Here is a 20,767-nt window from a genome sequence, read left to right as displayed (position 1 = left end):
AGCAGAGAAGCCAGTATATGTTGATGTATACGAAGATGCCAAGAGCTGATTCAGGCACAAACCTGTCACTTACCAAATAAGAAAAAAAAAACTGCTTTCAAACCTCTGTTTCTTGCTGGCAGGCTGATTTCGGTTTTTATGAAGTGAACATCATCCCGTGGGGGAAGCGGAGCGCTGGGTGCTGCGATGCCGGCTGGAGCTGGCAGAGCCCTCGGGCCTCCCCGGTGGCAATGCCCCGCGCACCTCTGCTGTCAGCTCAGCCGCTCCTCCACTCCCACCGCAGCTGGGTCATCTCCGGCTGCCAGGAGCTCGTGCAAAGAAGCACCCCCTTGACTTTGATCCCCCCTGAGCAAGCTTGGGGGCTCATGTCCATTTGTCTATTTGGGAAACGTGCCATGTTTGCTGTCCTCGCAGAAATAGCACAGGGCTGCATGATCTGAAGTAGGAATCAAAATATTTTGTGATATCTGCATGCCTGACAATGAGTTCTGTCTTTCCTCGTCGAAGAGCGCTCAGGACAGGCCATCTCAACCTCGGATGCCAAAACCCACCAAAGACTGTGGCTGTCAGAGCCAACAGTGCAGCGTCAGCTTCATGGCATCATATACCTATCACTTGACTAGTATGTCTGATTAATGCTTGATTTTTAACTATTTCTGCTACAGAAATAGTCCTGCTTTTTAAAAATAGGTACAATCACCCTTTTCAGGAGACAGCTGCCAAAGCACATTTGCACAGCATTCTTAGCAAAGCAATCTCATATGCCGTTGAGCCAAAGATGACTGCTTTCAGCCTCAAGCAGCAGATTCTTGTAATTCACTCTGTAAAAGCAGAGAATCGTGCCCACACAGAGGTTCCAGAAACACCAGTTTGTGGGGAGGGCTCTAACGCTACAACATCAGCCACTTGTTTGCAGCTGGCTTGCTTTGCTCTGCCTTGAAAGCCTGCTTTTCCCATTCAGTGAGGGGATCCACAGCCATGCCCAGCCTGCCTTAGAGCATAGCTTTATTTTGCTAAGACAGATTGGGCAAAAGGCCAAATAAAGTCCTTCTGCTGTTCCCTGTCTCCCAGCATCTTCATAGTCTCCAGTAGAAAACGATTCTCTCTTCCTGTTCCTCTTTCAAGACCTTTGTTGCTGGGCAGAGCAGGCCTAGCCTGCTTCCTTCAGCTCAGAATAAAAGCTAGCAAATGCCATGCTCACTTTGGTCATGGTCGGAGCAGTCCACTGCTGCATCTCTTTCCAGTTAGAAAAGGTTAATAATGGAGCTATGAGTTTTAGAAAGGCCACAGAACCTCCTAAATGGAAAATGCCATCCCTGGGAAGGTGCTTTTGTAGGGCAGATCTGGCTCACCAAGGTGATCCCTGTGCTCTTGCTCTTCCATGGTCAGCAAGACGAAAAGCCACACGTGCAACTTTTACAGGAAAGAAACAAGCTGGAGTTTGAAGAAAACACAATGAAACATGTCACAAACCACACAGAGCATTCAAGATGAAAATGAATTCTGCAAGGTTACCAGCTTATGCCACAGACCCACACCAAGGTTCACACAGACTTGCCATAGCTCAGGGGAAGCTCCTTGCACTGGGAGGAGGGTGATTCTCCGGTGCACAGTGCGTGTTGATCACAGCCCCAGGCAAGGTTTAGACTGAATATCCAGCATGGGGACCCTCAGACTAAGTGGGGCTGATTCCATGTGGTTTGGATAGGAGAAGACGGGTGGGACAGGGCAGCAAATTTCAATGTAAGCATGCAGTCCGGGTATATGACTGGGAGAGCAATTGTCACTTAGGGCCAGGAAGCAGAATTTGTTTGTCATTGTTCTTTCTGTATTTCACCAGCCTGTTCTTCCTGTCTTTCTTTGCTTCTCTCTGCGATGTCGCATATCCTACAGGACAATTCTATAACTAGCAATGTGAGAGAGAACAATAATTTTTCTGGATTACCTCTGCCCATCTGCCGCCATTTATAACAGCATTCTACTTAACTTTCTGTTTTTCTATCTTGCTTTTCCATATCTTCCTCATGGAAAACACCGTCCTAGGAAAGCCCAGTGAAGGTGGCACTGAAAGCCATGTACATTCACAGAGGACTGGGATGTTCTAAAGAATAGGTTTTCTCTGCATCTTCTGCCCTTTGCTTATCCAAAGCACTTTGCTAGTTTTCAGTTCTTTGCATACTTGCTTGACACTGCCACTTGCATAGAAGGTGGTTCCCGCCTAAGTAACAGTTGACTATCTTCTCTGGGGGCAAAAAGTACAGCATGACTACTCAAAAGGCAGGTCATTCATCTTCCAATAAAGTGTCCAATGCTTTCACAGGTAGCCATCTGCCGCAATAACTTGTGGTGGATAGCAATCCATGGAACAGCTTTTGGAGAGAAGAGTCCAGAAAGAGAGAAGTATTGTGTCGGAAGAAGGGAACCAGAGGAGAAAAGAACATTCCTTCCCCCTAAGGTGGAAGATATTATGAGGTGCCACAAAATGACAACATCCACAGCTGCATATATTTAGGCCAACCATATGGAGAAGCAGTTCCCTGTCTCCCCAGTTAAGCTCTCAGTATAAACTCCCTTGCTTCTATTCAAACACAAACCATTATTCGACATCTTAACTGGTTATAATAAACATGCCCTGCCAGCGAGATGCTGCCAGTCACTTACAATTTACTGCAAACTGCCATTCCAAATGAAATACCCTCCCCACACACCATGCTGCTTCCCATGGAGTATGGCTTCTCCAGCTACGTGGTAGCCATGGGAGAGAAAGGAGGATCTGCAGTAAGCTGTTCTTCCTGTTTTAGCAGTGTACCTTACTCCGTGCACTATCAACGCCTGCAGCTTCCAAGTCCATGCCAAGACCAGGTACATCTCAGGGTGGAAAGCTGTTTCCTCGTGTCATAGTTATGCCATAGAGCATAACTTCCGCAGGACAGTAGATGACCCAAGCCCTCCTACGGCATTAATGGCACCCATAAAAGTTATGTGGATTTTGTAAGAAGAAGCTGGAAGGTGAAGTCTGATCAGGCATTCCTTCAGTGACAGAACCAGAGAATCACAGAGTGGTTGGGTTTGGAAGGGACTTCTGGACATCATCGAGCCCGGCCCCTGCTCAAGCAGCCTCACCTACAGCACTTTGCTCAGGACTGTGTCTGGAGGGCTTTGGAGTATCTCCAAGGATGGAGACTCCACCACCTCTCTCTTGATGAGTCTGCTCTTCCCATGATGAGTCAGTCACCCTCCCAGTAAAGAAGTTTTTCCTCATGTTCGGACAGTGCTTCCTGTGCTTCAGTTTGAGCCCGTTGCCTCTCATCCTGTCACTAGGCAGCACTGAAAAGAGCCTGACCCCATCCTCCCTACACCCTGCCTTCAGATACTTAGACACATGGGTAGGATTTCCCCCTCCTCCCAGTCGTCTTCTCTCTTCCAGGCTGAACAGGCCCAACTCTCCCAGACTTTCCTCAGATGACGGATGCTCCAGCTTCCTCATCATCTAGCAGCCCTTTGCTGGACTCACTCCAGTAGCTCCATGTCTCTCTTGCACTGGGGAGCCCAGAACTGGCACAGCACTCCAAATGTGGCCTCACCAGGGTGGAGTCGATCGGAAAGATCACCTCCTTCAACCTGCTGGCAATGCTCCTCCTCATACAGCCCAGGATACCACTGGCCTTCTTGGCCACAAGGGCACATTGCTGGCTCTTGGTCAACTTGGTGTCCATCAGACTTTCAGGTCCTTCTCCACAGAGCTGCTTTCCAGCAGGTCAGCCCCCAGCCTGTACTGGTGCCTGGGCTTATTCCTTCCCAAGTGCAGGACCCTGCACTTCCTTTGGTTGAACTTCATGAGGTTCCCCTCTGCCCATCTCTCCAGCCTGAGAGAGAGGTCCTCAGAATGGCAGCACAGCCCTCTGGTGTATCAGCCACTCCTCCCACTTTTGCATCATCAGCAACCTTGCTGTAGGTGCACTCTGTCCCTTCATCCAGGTCACTGATGAATAAGTTGAACAATACCAGACCCAGTACTGACCCCGTGGGACACCATGAGCTACAGGCCTCCAACTAGACTTTACACCACTGAGCACAACCCTCTGAGCTCTGCCTTTCAGCCAGTTCTCAATCCACCTCACTGTCCACTCATCTAGCCTGCACTTCCTCAGCTTACCTATGAGGATGTTATGGGAGACAGTGTCCAAAGCCTTCCTGAAGTCAAGGGAGACAACCTCCACTGCTCTCCCCTCATCTACCCAGCCCGTCATCCCATCGTAGAAGGCTCCCAAGTTGGTTAAGCATGACTTCCCTTTGGGGAATCCATGCTGACTACTCCATCACCTTTCCAGGGGTCGAGGTGAGGCTGACTGGCTTGTAGTTCCCTGGGTCCTGCTCATCACTCTTTCAGAAGGTTGGAGTGACATTTGCTTTCTACCAGTCCTCAGGCTCCTCTCCTGACTGCCATGACTTTTCAAAGGTGACTGAGCGTGGCCTAGCAATGACATCCCACCAGCTCCCTCCGCACTTGTAGATCTACCAGCAGAGTCATTGGGTAGCGAGGCAGAGGTGTGTCCCTAGCATAAGACGAAGAACCCAGAAGCAGTATTGGCCTTGGGCTTGTCTGCTCTGTGCTCTCATTGCTGGTGCTGCCAGGAAATTGGTCCAGCCTGTGACCCATGCAAAAACTGAGGGTGCAGCACACTGGGGGTGAGGAAATGGGAAAGGGAAGAGTAGAGAGAGAATATGTAGAGCCCAGCTGACATCAGAAGTTTTATGTAATGAAACTGCAGCCCTGAGACACAGCCAAATGCACAACACTGCTGAGGGAACCTCACCCAGAAAGCATTAACTGATGAGGTACTGCCATCTGTCAAGGAAGTGAAGTTCTTGAGCAGAGACCTCCCACTCGTTGAGGCATTTTGCCTTATCCAACACATGCTGTGCAGCAGGGGCTTGGTGTGTCAGTGTGCAGTGTTATCAGGCATCTACTAACCCTTTTTTTTCTTTTTTCTGTAGGCCCTAAAATAATGTCAAAATGGCAGTGTGTCCTTCCCCTTCCCATCTCCTACAGAGCCACCCACCTCATGGATGAGGTCAGTGATCTGAGGGCAGAAGTGCCAGGTCCAGGGCTGTCATGTATCAGGAACAGACCCAGCTGTTTCCAAAGCTCCAGGGAACTGTGATCTGTTAAAGCACCAAATGCTGAGATTCCCCTTGGCCTCAGTTCCTGCAAAATTCATCAGAGCCAAGATGCCAAGCTCACTGTGGAGAGATCAGCTGCAACATCCCACTGCTAACCGACACCCAGGAAGGCATGCAGCCCAGGGGCTTTTGGAGTGCACAAACCTTAATCAACATGAGCAAAACTTGTCCGTGCTCCAAATTTCTGAAAACTTTGTGCAAGATTTGCCAATAGCAGAACATCAGTTCTTTTTTTTGAAGGATTAGGACAGACTCTACCTTTCACTTCAGGCATGGTGTTCTTGCAAAATAGCACATGTACCTGCTTTCTCAGGATGATTTTAGTAATTAGCCTTCTTCACAGTGATCTTTGTTAACCTGAAGGCTCCCTCCCTCTCCCAGTTCTCTAGAGCAGATTCAAGTTGTGCAGCTTTTCTGCATTTTTTTCCCCCTATTCTTCTCTCAATAAGTTGATGGAACTTAACTACTTGAGGATACTACACAAAAATGGGGGTATGCAAAAATCACATGACCTACAAATACATTCTTGTAATGAGTATTTGTGTTGTGTCCTCTGCGCCTTTCTCAGCATATGGTATTGATATCTCTCAGCAAATGTCAAGCACCACATAGATTTTATGATTTCCTGTTCTTTCACATACAGTTAATGACTTTGTGTATTGCAGAAGCTCTGTAAATGTTGTGCTAACACCATTCGTTTGTTGAACCAGACTTATCCCATCAGTAGCACAGACAGAAAGCCTTGTGATAGAATTGTTTTGGTATGCGAGTGAGCAATCATCCAAGACCAGAACCGACAGCTTTGCTTTCTGAAGCTGTAGTCTGTCAAAGACAATACTGTGTCATTTGTAGTTCTCTGTTGCATTTCCTCATTTTGTTGTTAACTGATGGCTCACCAGGCTGTAGTTTAACAAATGCAACCTGTCTTCCCTGCTATGGTATCCTTAAAACTGTTGACACTGCCCCAAGCTAGAGTGCTGTGCCGTGGTGGAGGAAAGGTAATTGGCAGTAAAATCCTTTTTTTTTTCTGAATCTGGCCTTGGTCTTTGGAAGCAAAACATCATAGCACAATATGTTATGTAAGAATATAAGACCAGCCAAACTGATTCACATCATGAAAGAATAGAGCCACAGAGGTACCAAGAAGGCATATTTTGTACAAGAGCACTAGTAACATTCTCTGTACAGCAGAGATATAGCCTATGATTAACAGTAAGTCAGCAAATTGCACCAATGGCTATGACTAATAGCAAGTTGTAAGAGAACTAATAGTTATTGCAAGGCCATGTGATTTTTTTTTAGCAATGGCATGCATAATTACCACTTTCAATTAACATAATTACTAAATTAGCTTATAAACAAATGCTTTCTATATTACTATGCAAAACTATCACAGCTAAATGTTGAGGGTTTTTTTTTTTTTTAACATGATAAGCCATGCAAATTTTATGCTGTGTATCTCATTTTATACATTGCCTGTTGTGTGAAAAGTAACTTCCATTTCCTTGTTTTGAGTGTAGCTCCTTCTAGCTTCACGTGTTGGCCTCAGCTCCTGAACTAAGCAGTTTGTCTTCAGTTGTTGAACAGGATGCACCATAAGCCAGGCTCCTGGAACGCAAATAAGCTCTGAATTGCTTCTTAACCAGGGGGTGCAGTGGTTCTGTTGGGGGTTCACTGTCTTCGCTGCTTTAGTAGCAAAGGGACTATGTCTAGTAAAATCAAATGGCCATTGGCATGTGTCAGTGACTGTTTCTGAATGCTCAGGGCCTGACCAAACTTCAGGGACACTCAGGGCTCCAGGATGACTACAGATCCTGGTACTGCTCAGCATAATACACCACAAACAAGTGTCCTGGGAGACAGACTGTGCAGCTCCCTCTGTCGCACCCTTTCTCTCCCTAGAGCTGACCTGTGTGCTTTAAAACAAAGAAAGAAAAAGGATATATTAAAAAATAGGATCCTTCCCTCCAAAAAGATATCACCAGCTTCACGCACATAAAAGTAGCAAAAGCAAATGTAAAAGCAATACTAATACATAATCTCATCAGGTTTTCAGCTTGGAGTCAGCCTAGAAAAGCTATTCATTTAGCAAGGTTATTACATAGAAAATAATCTACTAAGCTGTACAGACAGTGTGACATCCCAGCTAATATTGCTGCCCCCTCACTCCCACAGCTACAACTGCAGAGACTACCAAGCCCCTCCTACCAGGGGAATGGGGGCCACACCAATGATTGGTGCTATTTAAAGGCTAGTGCTTGTTTTCTACTGCAGTATCGGCACTTAAGAAAGATCACGTGCAGTATCAAGGCAGGATAATTAAGCACAACAGGAAAGTCGTGGTTTGAGAAATCTAGTCAGTGGCTATACCTTCTGCTTGAAGTGCAGTTATAGTTCTCTGTGCTATTATGTCATGCATAAGACAATGAAGTACAAAGGTAGCTGAATACACCGGTGGGAAAATTACTGGGATGTGTGCATGCATACTATAAACAAGTGACTTATGAAGTCAGGATAATATTGGAGTAAATAAGGGTGAGGTGGTGGAGAAATGGGTACAAGAAACAGTGAAAGTGTTGGAGCCAGTTTAGAATAAAACTTGTGCTTGCTGTGACTTTGCCAGACCTCCCAGTGGGAGATAACCATTACTGGGCTTGGTTGACTGCTGTAACCACAAACCTTGCTTGTAACCTTGCTGCAATAAGAAGGTTCACCAGGTCTGTCAAATGTGGCACCTTCTTCCTGCACAGTAATTGAGACAGCTGTTCAAACTGCTGCAGCCAAATGAGCTACCACGAGGCTGCGCTTAGCTGGCATAAATCTGGAATAAAGTGTGCTGACTAGAAGTGTGCTTGGAGAAGAAGTTAAAAAGCTAAGAGACCAACATGACGTGCTAGAAGAACAGGCAGCCAGGCAGCATAATACCACTATCATCTGACACGCCCCATCTAAACAGCCTCCACTGTCCCAGCTAGGCACATGCACGGCTGTTAACCCATCTGTAATGGCTAGACTGGCCTAGTGGATGGTGGCCCAGATCTCCAAGCTGTCCATCAAGACTGAAAATCTGCTAAATTTGGTTCTGACTACCAGAAACCTGGTGGTTTGTGAGATGCTTCAGAAGAAGGGGGAACTGCTCTGAGGGACGGCAGGCTGTAAGTGGCACCAGGCAATCTGCTGCAAAAAGCAGCACCTCAGGGCTCTGTTAGGCATTACATGTTTTCTAGACCTGATGCACAGTCTGTGTGCATGTTTGAGAAAGCACAGAGCTTTGTGGATGCAGCAATTGACAAGAAAAAATTTGTACACTCTCAGATGGAGCCATTGACACCCACCAAAGTCAGTGAAGCAAAAATTAGACAAAAGCTATAGTAATGTCACTGCTCATCTCCTCTTTCACCACCCAAACCAGGCCAGAAATCAAGACTAAAAAAGGCTTAAGTCGCTCCACCTGTTCTCAAGCATACCATCATTCCAAAACTAGGTGATACACACTGCAGGCAAGAAAAACCATGATGCTGATGTGAGGAGATACCAGAATGAAAGGTCATATGTTTGTGTGCATGACAGCGTCAGCTGTGTGGGCAGGAGGACTACACTACAGAAGACGTACAAGATGGAGAGTTGTGGGCGGAGATGGAAAGTAAAAAGAGAGAAGGGCCACAAGAAGAGCAAACGTGAGGGATGCAGAATCCAAAGGCAGTGATATGGTTTACCTAAACTAATGTTTAAGAGACAGAAATTGTCAGCTAAACATGAGCAGGCTGGGAGAAGGTGTGGTAAACCGGGATCAGCAGATAGTCACTTTCCAGGTTGAGGAAGAGGGCGAAATGCTGTGAGATAAAGGTGGGTGGGGAGGAGAGAGGTCCGGAAAGGAAGATCTGAGGGCAGCTCTGCTCTTCAGTATGGCCAAACTGCTTGATAGCTCCTGGAACCTGCTTTGCATGGGCAAAGCAGCCAGTGTTGGGGTGCAGCAGGATGTGGCCTTACAAGTATTGGAGTTCACACAGGACTTCTTGGTGTCTGGTGCAGATGTTGCCTTACTGATGACGACCTGTTCTGGCTTGAATACCTCAGCTTTTACTATGAAGCTGAAATAGCTCTACTTCTTGGCTTTGCAAATCATTTCTCAGGAGTTTTGCCCAGTCTGTAAGTTTCAGGTTACCAGGAAGGAAACACTTAATATTCACAGATTCTCTTGTCCAAGAACCACATTTCCATGTGACAGAGTATATGCTAAGTGTAAATAATCTACAGAGGAGCTGCACACAAAGGCAAGGCTGGGGTCTTCATTCGAGCATTTTAGTGCAGTAGTTCAGTAATAACTCTGTGCAGGAAGAAAAGAGCATTAACTCCATCATGTGGACCAGAGGGCAAACTTTCCCCCATTTCTTTTTCACCTTCACCTTTACACTTCTATCCCATCATCAGTTACCTCTCTGCCTTGTCCTGGCAACTCTGCATCACTTGGTATTGGCAGCTAGCATAAAGCTACCCTGAACTGCAGAAAAGTGGCTTGAGCTTGTTTGCTTGGGAAAGTTTCTAGCACTCTTGATCCTGCTTCTCAGCAAAGTGGTAAAGAACAAGCAAATGGGCTGATGCTAGAAGCAAGAAGCCTCCTGCAAAGCCAACCCCTGACATGCACAAATGCTGCTAAGCAATCAATGCACAGAAAGGCCAAATTCTTGGTAAGACCTTGCAGGGTACCCCAGTGTCCAGCTTTACCAACAGCTGACAACAGGCTGCCAGACGGCCTGTTTATGCTGGCCTTGACAGAGGCAGTTTGGACAAACAAATGTTTCAAACTTGGGTAAAAACTATGACAATAGTGTGGAGCAACAAGGCAACAAGAGAATATATGAATGACATAGAATATTATTCTGCAGACACAAATGTGTTCAGCTTACAGTCCTAGGACTTCAGTAGCTGTATGTGTGAGTTAGGCTATAGTAGCTTCTGATCGATGCTTTCCTGACTATTATCTCTGCCTACAGAGACAGTAGGTTTGGGCAGTAAGATTGGACTCATGGTGGTAATTGAGGCCATAAGCTGGCCAGCTTGGAGGATGTGGGGACTGCTTGCAGGAAAATCTAGTATGAAGCTGTTCTAGGGAAAGACGATATAGGTTCATAAACACTGTATGTTTTCAAGGAATAGAGACCTGTGTATGTCCCAAGGAAGCAAGGAGATAGATGTAGGGGAGTAAGGGAAGAGAACTTCACTGCTGGCAGCTTATCTGACCAAAATTAAGGACAACTGCTGGGTCACATGTAACATACAATCATGGATTTATAGAACAGCTGGAGTTGGGCTTGGTGTTTGTTCCAAGATTAAGCCACTAAGATTTTGGAAAGTGGTTGTGCTGGGGACAGCATTCAGACGGCAGAACGGTATACACAGTTAAGAGGAAACACAGGCAGAACATGTTTGGTAATGAGAAGACTGTCTGGCAAGGCAAACAGACTCAGCCCACCAGCTGACAAGCGTGTTTCCTGAGCCTTACCTTCGTGCTCAGAGGCTTCCGGTCACTCACCAAACAGCATCCTCTGCTTTGCACTGAAAGGTGCAGCAGGAAGCTGCCCAAAGGTTGGCTCTCTCTTTTTGCCCTTGGCCTGCCTGTTGCACAAACACTGTGAGATTCTGCAAAACATACTCCTGTTACAGTAAAAAATGTACAGTCTCACAAACCACAGTGGGGTAAGCCTGAACTCCTGTCGCAACCCTCAGAACATTAGTTTACTGTTGCTGGGAGAGCACTGCCTGATTCAGCAGAGCTGACATGAACTGTAGCTTTGCTGGCAGACTAGGTTTAACAGGCTGCTCAGCATTGCATCCGGGTTCATGCTGCACCTCACAAGTTATGTATACACACTTGCTGCTCCTGTTCAGCAAAGCGAGGAATAGTGAAGGGGAATGGACAGGAAAAGGCAAGATCCTGGTGTAGAGGCAGCAGCTAAATCAGCTGAAGACTTTTTTGAGCTTAGCTTAGGTTCTTCTTCACCAGGAGGCCCTGCTGTCAGGGCTGTGCTGGTTCAGGCCCAAGGCGGCCACCAGCACCCCAAGGCCCCTTGTCATCACTGAAGCTGGGCAGTCAATACCTTTGCTTAGCAAGTCCTTCTGGCAGCACTGTCCACCTCCAGCAGTGTAGTTAATAATTAACACTGGTTGTGTAAAAGAGGGTATCCAGGATTATAAAACCAAGAGATCCTTTATAAAAAGTCCTTCCATAAGGATTATCTTTCTGAAACCACCACTAGGTTTTCAAATATGAGGTACTTTGATCACAAAGACCATGGGCTGCTGCTGAACTTATCACATGCACTGCGTAGATGGAAAGGTTCTACATTAAATCTGACAAGTTTATTTACATCATCTCATCAAAAAATGCCCATAGGATAAGCTCTGTTCTTTTTGTTTCACCACCAGTTTCTTGTGTGACACATAGCACGTACTGCGTGACAAGAAGCACCTCCATCCCCCCAAATTTTCTTTATGATTCATTTAAGGGTTAGTAGCATTTTTAGAAAGCTGATCATTTAGGCAAGGCCTTGAGCTCTATGAATTTTAATTACTTTACACTTTCAAAAATGCCACATTATTATTAAAGACAACACACCCTTTTCTAATCTCATCATTTTAGGACCTCTAAAAGTAGATCCATTACTGTGTTTTTTTAAAAAAAGTCTACTTCATGTACTGCAGTTAAGAAGGCAGACACCTTCCCAGCTCTGTGTTGCCCACAACTAGAGTTGTGTGATGAAGCACAGAAATACAGAGTGATGAAAGGAAACAATGCACCCCTTTCTAGAAGAAAGAACAGGACAAAATTTTGTAAGTGTACATCATACATTTATTACTGAACAACTCTCTCAACTCCAAAATTGGGCACAGGGATTAAAAATAAAAATTCATTGCACTACTTAGTAAAGCATTACTAGTAACTCTCATAAAAAATGTACAAATTTTGTTAAAAATTTATCAAGCCTTCAAATGATTTGGTTACAGATATTTATAATACCTTTAAAACTACATGTTAAATGATACAATAGAGTATGATTTAAAGAAAACACTTGACAAAATATGATTCCAACAAAACCCATAAGCTTTCATAATCATTAGCAAATCTGAAACACAAGTAGCAAAATGAGGTAACTGAATGTACCAAAGAAAAAACACAGTTTTTATAAAGGCCTAAAGATAACTCAGTCAAAAATGCATTTTCCGTAAGTAAAACAAAACAGGTAAATCCCATCCCAAGTATTACATGATGTATTAACAGCTGTAAAATCACATTCAAGAGCCTGCGCAAAATGGCATACAATGAAAGGCTTTAATTTTTTTGTAAAGAAAACTACAAAATGAGACCTTGGAATTATCTGTAGGCCTTGATATCCACTAAAAAATGCCAAATTAATTTGACAGTTTATGCGAGAAACACAGCAGTGCCAATACGTAAAGCCAACAGGCTGTGGGTTGCGCTCGGAGAGGAGAGGACAGGTGGCAGCACGAAAGCAATGAGCACAAAGTCCCGCTGGATCCTGGTGCTGCCAGGCCCCACGGCAGGCTGTGGATGACACACACACGTGCGTTACACACGGCAGCTGACAGCTGAGCGCAGACCCCCTCCCGCCTCCCCTGGCAGCCACGACAGCAGGCTTGGCTACAGCTGGTCCCCGCCGACTCTGAACACACGCGTGTGCTGCTCGTACGCACTAGCCACAGGGAGCAAGTCCGCACACACCCGCAAGAGTCCCACGCAAAGGGAATAAACGTTCTGGAAGAGTGCAACGACTGGATTCAGCATTTAACCAAATTAGACCCTCCACCTCTTGAGTCTCCCACTGCCTCACAGAGTTTTACTGGGGAAAAGGGACATTATACACCAAGATTTCTACAGTTCCAGAAAGAGGACTACTCTCCCTTGGCTTTAGAAGAATGTGCCTTGTTCATTATGCATTTATAACTAGCTAAGAAAAAGTGCCTTCCTCCCATGTTTCAAACTGAATACTGAGCACAGTAGTGTTTGTTGTGGTTCAATCTGTACAGGTAGAAATTTGTTTTGCAGCTATATAAAAGACCCCAAGTATTGTAAGACATATGTGGCATATGCATTTTTAAACAACATGATTTCATTTGTTAAAAAAATAAATTTTACTATATGTAATTTAACCTGTTTGGTGTTATTGTGAAATCCATTCTTTAAGTCCCCTGGGAGAGAGAAAAAATTCCCATATTTTGAAGTTGACGTAATGGCGTTTTTTTATTTATTTAGTGTTATTAAGTATTGACAGGTATGGACAGATTAACTGTTTCTGAGAACTACTTGCATAACTAAACAGAGGCAAGAGCATCTGAAACATGGGCAAAATTGTGCTTTTGTTTTACTTGAACCACAAGCTGTGATTGGTCTGTAGAACCTTCAAAGCATGGCAAGCAGCATGGAAAACATGTAACACTGAAAATATAACTGATACTAAAGCATAGCAGCATACAAAAGCATCAGAAATGATAAAGAATAAACTTAAAGCTGAGACTGGCAGCAAGTTACAGCAATATTGCTAATTGTGCCACTTGTGCTATTGCAACCAAAGTAATGACACTGAATTTAGGAGAAAGTATTTGGATGCAAGAAAGATGCAAGAAAGGTGCATCCATTGAATAATTACGGTATATGAAGACGTAAGTATTTTAAGTGAACATCTTGAAGGTGTTAACAGTCCGAAATGTTATAAATGAAGCTTGTTTTTTCAACAGCACAAATAAATTCATTATTCAGAGGGCAATCGAATGGAGGTTACTTCCCATTTCACAGCATTTTTTGTTCTGAAAGATGTTCCAATTTTCTTTTCTCCTATAGTGGAATACTCTGGAAACCTGACTGCAAAAATCAAGAGTTTCTTTTTCATGTTATATTCATCACGGTATAAGGAGAGCAAGAAGCAGCACCCCAGGACAACTGAAACCTGCAGTGAGTGAGCAAAAACCACCCCATTTTGTGGTACAACAACAACAAATCAGAAGTTCTACTTTTCTGAGAAAATGCTAAAAATTTTATTTTATTCATGAAGCTGCAGGAATAAAATTGTAACCTCTTACAAGTTATTTTAACTGTATACAAACTCCCTTGTAAATGACAAAGAATGTAAGTGATTAAAGTCAATGTTTATAATTGATGTTTATGATGATTAAAGTCAATGTTTATAAGCTAATGGATTATGTACTTAGCAAGTACAATGGCCAAAAGTGAAGAGCTGTTGCACAAGACCCTCAGTGTCCTTTCCATTTCCTTTCAGGAAAGAAGCACGTAACTGCAGCATCTTCAAAACTCAAGTCTAATCAGAAATCAACTGAATGCAAGTAAAACTTATCTAGAAAAACTGAAAAGGAAAACAGAAAAGCATTGGTATTCCAATTACCAACTCAAATTGTTAATATTGCTAACGGATTTGTGTGACATTGCAACTTTACTTTGATAAAATAACTCGTAAATCTGCCATTTTAAAATCTGGATTTTGTAACATATGCTAAAAAAACCCCCAAGGATACTCATGTATGAGCAATCAATGCACTCTTCAGTGGTACACTTAAAATCCTCCAATGAAGGGGAAGCATAACAGCTGTTTGAATAGTAGGTAAAAAGGTTTTTATACCAATAAGTACATTGGGGAGGAAATATTAAACGTCTGTAATTGCTGCACCCATCGCATTCAGTGTGCAACTGCAAACACAAGGAAAGAAACCAGTGTACAGTACTAGTACTGTTTAAATAACACACAAGATTATACATTGCAGCATAATTAATACTACACACATACGTCCTCAGTACATGCTGGTATATAGGTTCTCAAACACACATGCACACCCGATCACAAGCACACTTCTTGCATTCTCTCACAAGCAAACACACATTCACACCATCCATTCCCACTCACAGTATCTGAAGGCTCTATATAAGGTAGATTGCTATATTGTTTGGAGCTACCATTTTTTTTTCCTTTTTCTTTTATATAAAAGCACATGCTAAAAGATCACGTCCACTGTAATCTCGCAGCAACACTCGGAATGATCACACAAAAACCAGGGAATGTTAGTGCACACACAAAATTAAGCTAAAGAAAAAAATCTTTGGAGTTCCAATCACACTGTTAGTATAACAATCCCATAATTGTGAAGACTAATTATAAGCTTTATAATTGATTAAGTCACACAGTGCAAAGTAAGGTCCATTGACCCTTTTGTGTAAAGGGAAGGCTGGAAGCCACATGGGTAAGTTCAATGGATAGTTCATATATACACGTGACCAGGAACACCCAAACCAGATTTGTGCTCTTAGATTGGTCATTCTGAATCACGATGCACTTCCGAAGCATCAGCTCTACAAATTGGGCAGGTACGATTTGCCTGTAAAACCAGAAACAAAAGAGGATTTACAGTACTGACAATACATTGTTGAGATAACATGTATGTGACCCTGAACATCTGTGACCAAAATGAGATTGTTTCTCTTAGCACTCGAGAGTACCTAAAAGTAACAGAGAAGAGAAGACAGTATGCTTGGGCCATTTCTCATTTTGGTTTGTTTGGGTTGTTTGAGTTGTTTGATAGGTCTGTGAATTAAAAAAAAAAAAAATAGAAATTTGGGGCATTTTATCTTAAAACATTAATGGAAACAGCAAACTGGACTTCATCTAAGGGATGATGGTTTTATTAATATAGACACACAGCTACAGTATATTGCAATCTATATTTCAGATGGATGCAACTAAGCTGGGAAATTGTGCTGTGTGCTGGCAGAGAAATCCACCAGTATCAGCGCAGCAAGTTATGATGGAAATAAATGCCCTACATGAGGGTGTCTCGTTGTCACAAGCCCTACATGAGCAATCACATCTCTTAATACTCTCCTTATCCAGTTATCCTCTCAGAAATGCATCATGTAGAGCTGGCCAAAGCTGAAAGCAGACCAGGGAAAAAGGGTTTTAGTAAAAAGTTTTAGTAAAAAAATAATATAAGGAAGATGACCTGTCTAAATGGGTATTCAACTTCAAACACCAAGTAACATACACAAAAGTAGGTCCAGGTTTAGCGCTTGAGTAAATCACTCATTGAAAATATATCCCCTGCAACTCCTTCACTTTCATAATCCCCTGAGAGGTAAGAAAGACCAGAGTTCACATTCCTTGAGCTGCTGGGAGGGTATCTCCACCTTCTCCTCCCCTTTTTAAATACAGGAATGCTTTCATTTTTACACGTTCTACATTTTTACAAAGTAATGAGAAAGAGCCCAAGCCAAATATGTGACATTTATGATAAAACATTTCTTTTTCAAAGGACAGAAAGAAGGTAACTCCTCTCTTTGTCCCAAATTCTCTACTTCAAAATTCAAAATTTCAGGATCAACCACTGTCAACTCACAATCTCTCTAAGGTGGCCAGGCTTTTCAATCAGAGTATGACTAAGAGCATCAAGAAACATGGCACAGCAGGTCATACTTCAGAAACCACTGCCACATATTTTAAATCTGAACTATAAATGCCAATGAAAGCAATATTTGTTATTACTGAAAACATTTTATACTAATGCAAGTTAAAATATTTTAAAGTATATTTTTAAGTATATTTACAATATATTATAAAGTATAATTTTAATTTTTTCTGTCAATTACTAATGCTATGATTGTCTTTTAATTGTAGTTATTATTGCTTTACAGAATTTGCAAAGCGTGGACTGGAGAACCAATTTAAAAAGTATTTCTTCCTCTTTCACTAGTGTTTTCATAATTACATGATGACAACGCTGTTACTTCGTCTCTGTTTTGTACTTGCATTATTCTACATATAATTCAGCTAATACAATTTTAAAAATAAAAAGGCAAATTCTTCCAGATTAAATAGATTAATGAATCAAGAAGTATCTTTCATGATAAGTACTGCAGTATTTGCCATTTGTAGCATGAAACAGAGCATTCAGTAAGAATATTACTAAAGTATAAACTCCTGATAGGAAACTGCAGAAACAAATCTACTATGCCAGGACATGCAAACTTCAGCACTGGTTGTAAAAGAGTCTTGAAAAGTTATTTAAAAACCATATCTGTTTAAGATTTACTTGTCTTTTTATGCCTTTTATGAAATTTATTCCCCTTCTTGACATTTAACAGGACTCTTTGGTGCAAAGTGGAAGAAGGGTGCCATAATATTGCAATATTGACTTTCTCCTAACTAGCTGTTTCTTCAGGCACACTAACTTTCTGTAATATAATGGGACACAGCTGCACAATGAACTGATTTATTTATGTATTTATATTTATAAAAATTTCTAGCTAAAATGAATGGCATTTAGAGTAAAGAATCTGCAGTGTCACTAAAATCCTATGAAAACAATTGTGTTTTTTTGATATCAAATCATAAGAACCAAGGTAAACTCTAAATTAGCTAGCATTATCTTTCCTGAAATATAATAGGGCATTTCCTAGAGGACAACTAAAGGTAAAGTAAGTCTTGTCATCTGATTTCTGAATCCTCAGGGTAGAGGCAGGTCATATTTTCAAGCTGTTCTTTGGAACAACGACTAAATCTCACCTGAAAAGTAAACAGATTTTTCATGTATTCACATTCTACAAAGAGATGTAGGATATTAAGAAATAACCATATACTGTGAAAGATGAGAAAAACAGTTGATAATATAAAAAAAGCAAAAGGATAATCTCCCTCTCATTAATTCTGTGCCATCCACTGTGTAACTCTTCTTTCACAAGTCACTTTGCTTTCACCTTGCTTAACAGGAGAGGTTTTCTCACTGTAGTCTAATGTGGACCACCTAATTCATGGTGAAAGAACTTCACCTCTGACTAGCTATGACTGCCTGAAAAAGTAATACTATAAACAGCATTATATCTGTAGGGAGAATGAAACCTCTCATACACAGACAAGCCATCAAGTTTGTTTAGATGCCTCTTTTTTTTTTTTTCTCTCTGACACCAGCAGACAGTGGGATAGGATTTTGGGTTTTCTAATATCAGAATGGATCACTAACTTATTTAAATCTTTAACTAAACAAAATGGCAGAAGTTTAAAAGCATCAGCTTGACTCCAGGCCTCTAGAAAAAACATGAAAGTATTTGTAGATGGCAAATAGTTTCTTTCAAGGGACATATGATTAATTTAAAACCAAGCATACACTTATCTTCTCAAAAAGAAAAAAGCTGCAAGTAGTAAAGAATTAAAAAAAAGACTTGCAAGTATTAAAACCTACTCTTCTTGCACCACCTTGCAGAATTTGTCCACATGATGTAGACTGGATGATGTGAATGATGTAGGTATCAATTTAAAGCACAAGAGTTGTGTATTACTGCTGTGGCTTAGGAAAAGTTCTTTTCTGGAGCGCAGAAAGGTTCTTGGAGTTCAGCAAAGGCTTAACAGGGAAACAAGCAGACAAATGCCATGTCCTCATGTAGGCAAGCCCTTAAAGGCAGGAAAGCCAGTTTCCAATGAAATGAATACATGACTATACTGAGAACATAATTATACTGGCAACATACAAAGCAAGCTGTCAAATACATAAAAGAATGTACAAAACATTTTTTATGTATGTATACACCCACACACACATTTTTTTATATATATATATATATATATATATATATATATGTCTTCCAGTTATCACCATTTTCAGGTTTGCATATACCAGAGCTTTTTGCTCCTTTAACTGTAGAGGCATTAACTAAAATAGGCTGGATTGAAGTTACACAGGTAATTTATTCTGTTTTGCAAGTGAAATAACCTTTATTTCAATAAGACAGCTCTACAGCACTGTAACTATACCTGCATAGTGTAAGTATATTGGTTCAGTAACCCTACAGTAGGATGTATTATCCTCAACTAGCCAATCCCAACTTTGGGATACACTATGCCAATACAAGCAGTTTTAGGCTGGCATAACTGCATCTCTTTAGGTTTAGATTGCACACATCTTTCACCTAAATACTCATTCCCCCACACAGCTGACACTTTTATGCTGATACAGTTTTTCTATGATAAGTTAACCTTTAGCTAATACTACAGTCAAAGGTCTGTTAAAAAAGTACAGAGTTTCTAACCTGGGATAAGAATATTAGCACAAAGCTGTTTAACCAGTACTACAGTACACCTAACATCATTAAAATAAAGAACAGACCAAATCTTTTTTTTCATTGTGCTGATCTTTAATTAGTTACCAGTTGATTACCAGTTGAAAGATGTAACTTAAGAACTGCCACACTGAGTCACCAAAAAGCCTCATTTAACTTAACTGTCTGACTCTGAGACCAACAGCAGGTAAGAAAGGGTGTAAGAATGGGATAAGCATGCATGACACTTCCCTGACATGTTCTTCTAACCTCCAGCAATTTGCAGATGAGGGGCTTTATGAATTAGAGGTATCCTCTTTGTACTACTACCCTGAAAAGAATGGTTTTTTAAATCTATATAACCAATGTAACCTATATAAAACTTTAGCATCCACTGCATCGCAGGCTGTGCGAAGCCCAGAGATCTCTGTTCTTACTTCATAAGATGGTGTCCCTGTTTATCTTGTCCATGCCACACATGATTCAGGAAGTTTTAAGCAATGGTAAGATTTGACAAGTCTAGTGTGAACACTCTTCTGCCAGGCAGAAGGCGCTCTGAACACAGAAATAAGTAGTGGGGGATACTAGAGAGTACCACTTGAATATACATTAATTAATCTGACCTAATTGGCAATTACTGAATAGAATAGCACAGATCTATAGCATATAGCATAGCTCTAAATACTATTTTTTTTTAATCTGAAGCTAAAAACACCTGGATGTTTTCATTCCTCTTGCTGATTCTCAGACATGTATGTGAATTCAGAATACTGCAGGAGAACAGCCTTGTGTTGAAATGTTGAAAATTAAGAGCAATGTTGTGGAAACATTTACACAAGCTGTAGAATCTGTAGAAGCCTTAGACTACATTGGGTACTGCAGCCCAAAGGCTCTTTCAGATTCCACTTTTAAAAAGCCCCATCATCATTATTCTTGATAACTTCGTAGCCAAAATAATGCCATACATATCAATTTGCTACTTCATGCAGGACTTTAATATGGACTTCCTTCACATTAAAAATGCATGTTCTCTACAGGAACGCATTTATAAGCAAAACTACAAGAGGACAATGACAACTTCAGACATATGGCTGTGAGTTTGGGGGATTTTTTTGTTGGTGTTTTTTTCCCAAAAAACTTCAGAAACCATCTATAATTCTCTAGGAACTGCACCCTATATACTTTTTTCACATAGGATCATTGCAATTTCAAATATTTGACACAACAGACTACACACAGACAAATCTAAATCTGGATAGAATAAAATACTGAAAAAAGGTGAGACAAGATGGGAATCAAAACCCTGCTAGCAGTAAATCTGGATAACGCAGCTTTATTGATGCTACTCTCTGTGATCTTACTGGGCTGTCCTGCTTCTAGGTCCTTTTTTTTTCCCCTCCTCATAAATTGTTTTGAAAGAGTATGTCACAGCATGTGTAAGAACCATAATTACATGGTAAGTCTTATTGGCATATA

At 41.8% G+C, this 20,767-nt stretch overlaps 1 protein-coding gene across 4 annotated transcripts in view; it reads right to left on the bottom strand.

The window, feature by feature from the left end:
* Nucleotides 1-12,011: 12,011 nt before the first annotated feature.
* RNF38 (ring finger protein 38) overlaps nt 12,012-20,767 on the bottom strand; it is a 131,117-nt gene continuing 122,361 nt past the window's right edge. For all 4 annotated transcript variants that reach the window (XM_064501189.1, XM_026099351.2, XM_064501190.1 and 1 more), the window contains one exon: nt 12,012-15,585. In XM_064501189.1, coding sequence (XP_064357259.1) covers nt 15,523-15,585 — 63 coding nt within the window. In that variant the 3' untranslated portion in view covers nt 12,012-15,522. The remainder of the gene's footprint in view (nt 15,586-20,767) is intronic.

Source organism: Dromaius novaehollandiae, chromosome Z (assembly GCF_036370855.1).
Source record: "Dromaius novaehollandiae isolate bDroNov1 chromosome Z, bDroNov1.hap1, whole genome shotgun sequence".
Classification (NCBI taxonomy): Eukaryota; Metazoa; Chordata; class Aves; order Casuariiformes; family Dromaiidae; genus Dromaius; species Dromaius novaehollandiae.
Note: the sequence above shows the minus strand (reverse complement) of the source record. Positions and strands in the feature narration are given on the sequence as shown.